This window comes from Anas acuta, chromosome 15, assembly GCF_963932015.1.
Source record: "Anas acuta chromosome 15, bAnaAcu1.1, whole genome shotgun sequence".
Lineage (NCBI taxonomy): Eukaryota > Metazoa > Chordata > Aves > Anseriformes > Anatidae > Anas > Anas acuta.
This window is the reverse complement of record NC_088993.1, coordinates 15,442,545-15,451,166: the sequence shown is the minus strand read 5'-3', so window position 1 is coordinate 15,451,166 and position 8,622 is coordinate 15,442,545. Positions and strand designations below refer to the sequence as shown.

The following is an 8,622-nucleotide window of genomic DNA, read 5'->3' as shown; positions in this document are numbered from 1 at the left end:
GGGGCTCCGTCTGCTGCCCAGGACCCGGAGAAGGGGAAGGGGGGGTCGGGACGCGGCTCCCCGGCTCCCGCAGCATCCGGAGCCGGGGCAGGACCGGGAACGGGAATGGGAACGGGAGGGGGACGGGGAAAAGGGGGGGGGCCGGGGCCGGCGCTGACTCAGCCGCCGCCGCCCCGGGCCGTGACGCGCCGAGGGGCGGTCGCTGCCACCTCCATATAACGCGGCTGCGGAGCCCGTGCCGAGCTCACAGCGGCCCTTTCCTAGCGGGGGGAGAGGTGCTGAGCAGCCGGGGCACCCTTGGCTTTGCTTTTCCTCCTCTTCCTCCTCTTCCTCCTCTTCCTCGTCCTCTCGGCGCCAGCCGCGCCTTCGCCGGCTTCAATGAAACTGGCAGCGATGATCAAGAAGATGTGTCCCAGCGAGGCCGAGCTGAGCATCCCCGCCAAAAACTGCTACCGCATGGTCATCCTGGGCTCCTCCAAGGTGGGCAAGACGGCCATCGTCTCGCGCTTCCTCACCGGCCGCTTCGAGGAGCAGTACACCCCCACCATCGAGGATTTCCACCGCAAGTTCTACAGCATCCGCGGCGAGGTCTACCAGCTCGACATCCTGGACACGTCGGGCAACCACCCCTTCCCAGCCATGCGCCGCCTCTCCATCCTCACAGGTACTTGGCCGGAGAGGAAATTGGGTGGGTTTGGGGGGTTATTGTTCATTTTGGAGATGGGTTTTCCAGCCCCGGGAGGAGGGAGGTGGGATTTTGTGTGCGCACGGGGTGGGTGACTTGGTTTGGTGCTGCCTGGTCCATCTCTCCCTGGTCTCTTTGTGTTTTTCCTGGGGGGTCTCGGTGTGTGTCCCCGTCCCCGCAGCCGTCTCACGTCCCCGCTTTGTCCCCAGGCGATGTGTTCATCCTGGTGTTCAGCCTGGACAACCGGGACTCCTTCGAGGAGGTGCAGCGCCTGAAGCAGCAGATCCTGGAGACCAAGTCGTGCCTGAAGAACAAAACCAAGGAGAACATAGAGGTGCCCCTGGTCATCTGCGGCAACAAGGGCGACCGGGACTTTTACCGGGAGGTGCAGCCCAGGGAGATCGAGCAGCTGGTGGGGGGAGACCCCAAAAAATGCGCCTACTTCGAGATCTCGGCCAAAAAGAACAGCAGCCTGGACCAGATGTTCCAGGCTCTCTTCGCCATGGCCAAGCTGCCCAGCGAGATGAGCCCCGACCTGCACCGCAAGGTCTCGGTCCAGTACTGCGACATCCTGCACAAGAAGGCGCTGAAAGGCAAAAAGCTGCTGAAAGAGGGCGGCCGGGGTGGCACGGAGGAGGCGTACGGCATCGTGGCTCCCTTCGCCCGCCGGCCAAGCGTCCACAGCGACCTCATGTACATCCGGGAGAAAGCCATCGGCGGCGGGCACGGCAAGGAGAAGGATCGCTGCGTGATCAGCTAGGAGCCCCCCGAAGAGCTGAAGGAAGGAAGGAAAGAAGGAAGGAAGGCAGGGAGGGGGAAAGAGGCTCGGTGCCGGAGTGACTTTGGGCAGGCAGGAGGGTGGGCAGGTGCCTACCCGGGCAGAGGGACTTGCTTCTTCCCCAGCCTCCCTCCTCCCGTGGGTCGGTTTTCCTCGGCTCCCACCCCCGGGGTACATTTTGGGAGAGGGGGATGCGGTGGGGGAGAATTTGGAGGGCAGGAGGGGGGTGCCAGGAGCAGCCTCCTCCGGGGAGAGAGATGGAGAAAGGGCGGATGGGTGGCGAGGGAGGATGAGCCCGGAGGGCGCAGACCTCGTGTTTCTTTCCCTCCCAAAACGCCCAGCCTGGGGCCAGGGCATCGCTCTCAGGAGGGAGGGCAGAGACCTGTGAGAATCCACTTGGGGCTTGGGGTTTGTTTTTTGTTTCGTTTCATTTTGTTTTTACTTGAGAAGCTGTGCACGGACCCTGGCTCTGTGTCGTGTGTTTGTCTGTGTTTGCAAAACACGTGCAGAAGACACTCCTAAGCTGTTGCAAAGGCGTTGCAGAGTTACAGCCCCAATGGACCAAAAAATGACTCTTGTTTACATTTGTCTTGTCTGATTTGCAAGATTTGGGGGGCGGGGGGGGAGTGGGAAGGGTTTTTTTAAATGAGAACATAATAGGCACTTTATGTAGGTATTGCTTGTCACTGACATGAACAAAAAAAATCTTCAAGTGTTTCTACCGTGGGTGAAACTTGATGTTTTATTTTTTCTACAAAATAATAATAAAAAAAAAAAAACTCTTTTTCAAATGACACTTGTGGGTCTGCTTTTTTCTCTTTGCCGGTCCCCAAAGCAAAACCAGATCCTGTCAAACCGAGACCCGAGCCCAGCTCCGAGGGGCTCAAAGTCGCCTCTCAGCTCAATCCCTTTATTACACCATTTTCCCCGACTCCCAGTGCAAAGGTTTCTGTCTCTGAAAGCAGCCGGTTTCTTGCCACACGGGGTAACGAGGGGCCACGCACGCTGTTACTCAAGCAGGTCACGGAGCCAGAACTCTTTCCTCACTTCACTGGGCAACGCTGATTTGCGATCCTGTCAACTCCATGACACGCCAGGCATTGGCATGTCATTCACTGCAGAAACCGAGGCAAATGACATCATTTAATTATAAAGAGCTTATTGTGTTTCATGCCTTTTCCCGGTTAAATAAACACACTTTAATGATGTCAACAGAGACTGATTCATTTGCGCCCCGTCCAGGATATTGTTTTTATTTTGCAACATGAGTAAAGGAAGTACTTTGCTTGAAAGGTCACCTCTGCATCTGATGGTTTTTAATCTCTTGGTAATAATAAGTCACAGCAAGCATTGCTGGAAGTGAAAGGATAAGGTGAAAGCTCTTCAAAGAGGAGCTCTCGCCGGCTTCGGGTTCTCAGAAGCAGACTGTTTCTGTTCCAGATCATTTTCAGCCACCCCGTTCCGCCCTCAAGTTGCAGAACAGACTTACATTTAGTACATATTAATGAGGAAAAATTCTATTGAAGCCATAAAAGTAAGGTGGGTGAGTGAGATTGCAAACAAAACCTCTTCAGTTTTAGTCTAAAACTTGGATTCAAGTTAACAGTTAACTTGTTCCTGTATTAAGTGCCAGGCATTTCTTTGGAAAACACTGTTTCTTCCAGCTCTTCATACGCCCTGCTTTCTCAGGAACAGCAACTGGCAAAAAAAGGGAAACCTCCGTCCAGGCATGAGACAGAAGAATTTATTGAACTGGGACAGGCAACGGCTGGCAGAAAGGTAATTTCGGTAATAAAAAGCGTGTACATTGTGCTTTGTTTATCTTGCTGTTCTGCTTTGCTCAGAGTTTACACGCTGGCACCGTCCCAAAGAAATTACTAGTAAAGCAACTCCGGTGGGGACAGAGCAATCTCTAGGCTACAGGTGAGTTGCAACCATCCCAGCTCCCAGCGAGCATAATTACCTGCCTCTCGGCTTAGGGAAGCAAAACCTTACCCAAACAGATCTTGCTTCTCTTCTTTTGAGGGCACGAATGCTACCGGCCCTCCGATGCTGGTTCTCAACAGGTACTGTGCTTCCCTGCGTGGTTTTCCACTCCTCCACTGCTGACGTGTGCCTTCTTGCAGCGTAGCTCGGAGAGCCGTGAGATTAAAGGTTCCCTCACAGATTTGTTAGTGGGCTGAGATGCCGTGCTGCTTACCGGGTTGTCACCCGACACCGTAACCGCCAGCAGCGGGAGGACAGAGGACAGGGAGTTCTGGGATCCATCCGAACACAATACCGCGTTCGAGAGCTTTCCACCAGCCACTGGCAAACGTTCAAGCCACTCCAATATTTGCACTTGTGGGAAGCCCCTGGAGCACTGAAGATACGGAACTGCCCCATCCTGTTGGGCCTGACTTCTGTCACTTACAGAACAACCGAAAGCTGTTGTGTTACACCTGCTGGTTCGATCCTGCTTTCCCTCCTTCTGTTCCAGGAGGAGGATGCCCAGCGCACTGCCTACAAGCTGTGCTCCCCCAGGCAGATGTGGAGGGATCAACGCACCCAAAGCCCGCTGAAATCCACGCCCCTAGCAGCCTGTTTTGCTTCCCCAGGTCATCCCCCTTCAAAAAAAAAAAGGGATGTTAAGAGAGGGGAGCTGGGCCCAGGCACTTCTCCTCTGTACTGCCAAAGTCCTGCCCCTGCTGAGCCCACCAGCACTCAGTGAACACACAGCGGGGGCAGTTTGGAGTTTCTAAATCTTTACTTGACTCATCTCAGACACAACCACCACTTGTTTAAAAACAGAGAAAGAGAGAGACATACAAAACTGAGAGCAATCGTTCCCCTTTTATACACACACACTGCCAAGTGTCCCAGAGACCCTTTCCAGCAGCAGGGCCAAACAGCTTGTGCTTCCCTCTTCTGTTCCCTTTTGATGTTTGGCCGCTTTTGTCCATTCAGAAGTGAAAAAAAAATGCAGAAAATGCCCCCTTTTTCCTTTTGAACTTAACCAGCAGGTATTTTGACCTTTAGTGAGGAGAAAACACAATGCCCCCTGCTTGCTTGAATGAAAAAAAAAGAAAACAAACACACACAGAGAGAAAAACCAGAGATGCATATATAAATACACACAGTCCTACAGCAGATCAACGTGACGACACCGCTGTAATCACCGTATGTGAGGCACACAAGAACTGTTCTGGTTCGCTGTCACATGCCCGTGGTCCACAGGCACGACTGCAGAGCAATGTGACAAAAAAAAACATGTAAGAAAGAAAAGTAAACTTCTGACACCTTTTTCTCTCTGTTCGGCCAGGAGAGGTTTCCCTGACCCCGCGAGCAGAGCTGCTCCCCTCCTACTCCTTGGGGATTTCAAACATGCAAAGGCTCTTGTACTTCTGCAGCAGTTCGTTTTTGGTCCGGACCTGCTCCCGCAGGCTCTGCAGCTGCTGCTGCTGCTGCTCTGGGCTGACGCTGATGCCGGGCATGGAGCTGATCAGCTTCCTCATCTCCTGGAACTTGTTTTTGAGTTCATTCAGCACCTGGTGAACATCCTGGCTGTCCTTGTCCATGCTGCAGAGGAGAGAAAACAGAGACACTATTCACACCTGCTATTGGAAAGGTGCCTTCAGCCTGATGGGGGAACTGCCATTTCCAGTGTAATCACAGCTTAAACTGGAATCCACGGGGAAACCTTTGTTCCTGGTATTTAGCTACACACACCTCAGTCACCTCTGACAATAAAATAACCACAGATAAATAAACGGACTGGGTAGCTTCTGAGACAAACTGCTTTCCTGGTAATTTCCAGCACACAATCCAGTTACCTTAGGTCCCATTCCACCATTCAGGAGTTGGTTTAGAGCTTTAAAACATTACCACAAAATAGGCTAAATCTTTTCTTTTCGGTCTCTCTCCTTGGGGCCAGTAAGATTATGCATGTGTGTTGTGTGTAGGCACCTGTGAAAAAAAGATCTCAGGCTCGCCTGTGACCTGTTGCCAAAGTAATCCAAAAAATCAATGCAGTCAAACAGCTTGACAGCAGAAAATGGAAATTGTTCCCCAAAGTATCAGAGAGTGTCCAATGGCAGAGAGAATGGCACTTTGGAGCTTTAAAACGACTCTCTGGGGATGTATACCTAATAAAAGAGAAGCGACAGCTTATTTTTTAAGAGCAGCACAATTGCTTCTGCAGCCAGCTCTGTGCTTTTCAGGGATCAGTGCTGTCTGAAGCAGTGTCTGCCCTCAAACCCTCATTAGTATCTGCCTCAGCTTCGTTAGCAGCAGCGAGGAGTTTTACGATTCCAGGCGAAAGCAAATCTCAGCTTCCAGGGCGCCTGCTAATAGTGAAAGCGGGATTCTAACGGCCTTTGAAATCTGGGAGCCCGTTCAATCTGGGAGCATGACCAGGGCTGAGAGGTGCTTGATTATAACTTTGGGGAATCGTGACATGGCTGAGAGCAAAACTTTTAACCAGATGGTCCTGTTCGTTTCAAAAGGCTGTCGGAACAAAATATTCATTACTCTCTTCTAAATAAAACTGCAGCTGGTCCGATAATGTATCCCCATTATGCAGGCATCTACGGTCAGGTCGGCAGTGGAAAAATACAGGCGCACACACACGTTGCACGGCTGGGGAAGGATGGGCTGACACTGCCTTTAATCCACGAGAGCTGCAGGGTGGCTTTAAAAGGGCCCTCCGGGTCTCTCCGAGGCTTATTCCCTTCCCTGCACCTAGAGAACGGCTGGTTGCCTGTCCAGGTGGTTGATCCAAATGAATAATTCTTTTTTTTTATTATTTTTTTTTTCTGATGGGTGATTTCCCTGCTGGATCAAGACATTGAAGCGACTCCCTCTTTGAGGGCAGGGACAGAGGTGAGAGGAAGAGCGGAAAGAGATTCAACCACCTGCAATAACCTAGGATTAAATGCGATGTCCAGCCACAGCCTGTGCTGAAGGAGCACACTGAGGACCTCCCTTAAAGGACAGAGCTCTTTAAACCCCTCGCAGGCTTCCCCAGTTGTCCTTCACTGGTGTCACTCCATCACATCCCACCTGGGCTCCTGGTTACACCAGCACAAACAATTAGTGGTAGAGCCATGTGCTGGGACCTCCCAGGCAATGCCATTTGTTTGCACAAGGGTGAAAACAACAGCAAGCCCTGCCTGGGAAAACTTTCTCGGGACCCAAATGACAGGAAAGAGCACGTGGCCTTGAGTGTAAGCAAATTTACGCGATATATCATCGCTCCTGAACACCGAGTCACCTTGGAGGTGAGGTGTCTTCAGGGCTGAGTCAGTGTCAAAACAGCAGGGCTGGGCTCCGCGTCTAGTGGCAGTGTTAAAGGATAATACGTTTGCCATCTGTCAGGGCCATGATGTGGCACATCCCACACCGCCTGGTTCTGTGGTCCTGTTTCCATGCAGCACCGCTCGGCACAGCTGCATCGGCTCACGGAGAAGCCAGGTGCCAGCCCCACGGAGGGAGCAGGGTGGTGGGAGTGGGCGGCTCAGCAGGACAGGGCACAGGATATCCTGGGAGCTGTCATCTGTGGGTCGTCACGACCTGCTCGGTGACAAATCGCAGGCTGGGAGGTCTCTGCTCGGGGCTCCTGCCCACTTTGCTTATGCACAGGATTGCAGCTGGCAACGGGCTCAAGCTCCCCGCTGTGGTCTGGGCAGCTCAGGCAGGGTCAGCCTCAGAGGGGAAACTGAGGCTGGGGTTTGTGTTCTCACATCTGCCCTGCATCTGGTGTGGCAGGGGGGGTGTCTTTCCTTACCCTGTCTTTCCTTACCATGGCTCTCACGGTGCAGTTGTTAAGGGCGAACCTCTCTCAGCACTCAGGTTTGGTACAAGTGAAGCACTACCAGGACACAAAGCAGCTTCAGCTCTCATATAAGCATGCAGGGAAAGCACAGTTGGTCCCGTAACTGGTAACAGGGGAACTTGTGCTTTCCATGCCCAAGTGAGAGCACGGCGATGGCCCTGGATGGATGTTCAGTGTCATGCTCCTGCTGGGAACTCATCTCCGATGGGGCCACCCTAGCCCCAAAACACCCCAGTTTTCAGGATCCTTTGCCCATAAATCACCGATCTCGAACCAGGAAGCGATCCATTCAGCCTGTAAGGCTGCAGGAGCCATCCCATTTTTTACAACACCCCAGAAACACCCTGTGCTGCTGCTGCTCCAGGACTGCCTGTACCTTCTGGGGCCATTATCAGCGGGGTTACGCAGAGCAATGACCCAGCACGAGTGGATGTCAGCACCCGGGCACCACCTCAGTGACCCAAACAGTGCCTGGTACGGGTGTGCCACCCTTCCCACAACCCCAACCAGGAGGCAAAGAGCAGGGGAGACACTGAGGGGACCGAGAAGGATCCTTAAAAAGTGGGCACCCCACTGCCCCGCTCCCCACCCGGGGCTCTCCATCCCCGGCTCCCCGCAGCCCGTTACCATTTGATGATGTCGTGGACGAGCGGCAGGAAGGAAAATTCCTCCTGAACCGGCGGAGGGGGAGGCGGCGGCGGCTTCTGCTCGGCTGGGGGCTCGGCCGATGGCGGCTCCTCGGCGGGGGCCCGGGTGGCGGTGGCGGAGGCGGCGGCGCCCCCCGAGGCCATGGCGGCCCCCAGCCCGCGGCCGCGGCGCTGCTCAGTGACGGCACGGGGCGGAGCTCGGCCCGGGGATGGGCCGGGGAGCGGGCCTGCGCCGGGTCCTGGGCTCCGTTGGGGCCTGGAAACGGGGCTGGAGCCTGGGGCTGGAGTTGGGAGGGGAGCCGGGGGCATGGGGGTGAAGCCTGGGGACCGGGCTGGAGGTTGGGGCCTTGCGCTGGGGCCTGCGGCAAGGCCCCGGGGGTGAGGCTGGAGCTGGGCCTGGTGCAGTCATCTGGGTTGGAAGAGAGCTCCAAAATCATCCAGTCAAAGAATTAAAGCAGTTTACATAGTCCAGCCTCTGACCCAATGCTAACAAGCCCCCCACTAAACCGTATCACCAAGCACTACATCTAAACATCACTCAAAGACCCCCAGGGATGGTGACTCCACTGCTTCCCTGGGCAGCCCCTTCCAGCGCCTCACAACCCTTTAAGTAAAGAAGTTTTTCCTAATATCCAACCCATGCCAGGCTCTGGGTCTGTTCTCCCAGCTCTACACCCCACAATTTGCACTGATCATCAGC

General features: G+C 54.2%; 2 protein-coding genes across 3 annotated transcripts; one reads left to right on the top strand and one right to left on the bottom strand.

The window, feature by feature from the left end:
* Nucleotides 1–232: 232 nt before the first annotated feature.
* Nucleotides 233–2,259, top strand: RASD1 (ras related dexamethasone induced 1). Of its 2 annotated transcripts, none has more exons than XM_068699868.1 (2): nt 233–664; nt 969–2,259. In XM_068699868.1, the coding sequence occupies exons 1-2, from the start codon at nt 379–381 to the stop codon at nt 1,523–1,525; spliced, it is 843 nt and encodes a 280-aa protein (XP_068555969.1). In that variant the 5' UTR covers nt 233–378; the 3' UTR covers nt 1,526–2,259. The 2 variants fall into 2 exon arrangements, with proteins under 2 accessions (XP_068555969.1, XP_068555968.1); XM_068699867.1 differs by having other exon boundaries at nt 895–2,259.
* Nucleotides 2,260–4,190: 1,931 nt separating this feature from the next.
* MED9 (mediator complex subunit 9) lies at nt 4,191–8,227 on the bottom strand. Its single transcript, XM_068699873.1, has 2 exons — nt 7,903–8,227; nt 4,191–5,021 (listed from the first exon to the last, which is right to left on the bottom strand). Exons 1-2 carry the CDS (start codon nt 8,064–8,066, stop codon nt 4,805–4,807), a joined length of 381 nt encoding a protein of 126 aa, XP_068555974.1. The 5' UTR covers nt 8,067–8,227; the 3' UTR covers nt 4,191–4,804.
* Between the last annotated feature and the right edge of the window lie 395 nt (nt 8,228–8,622).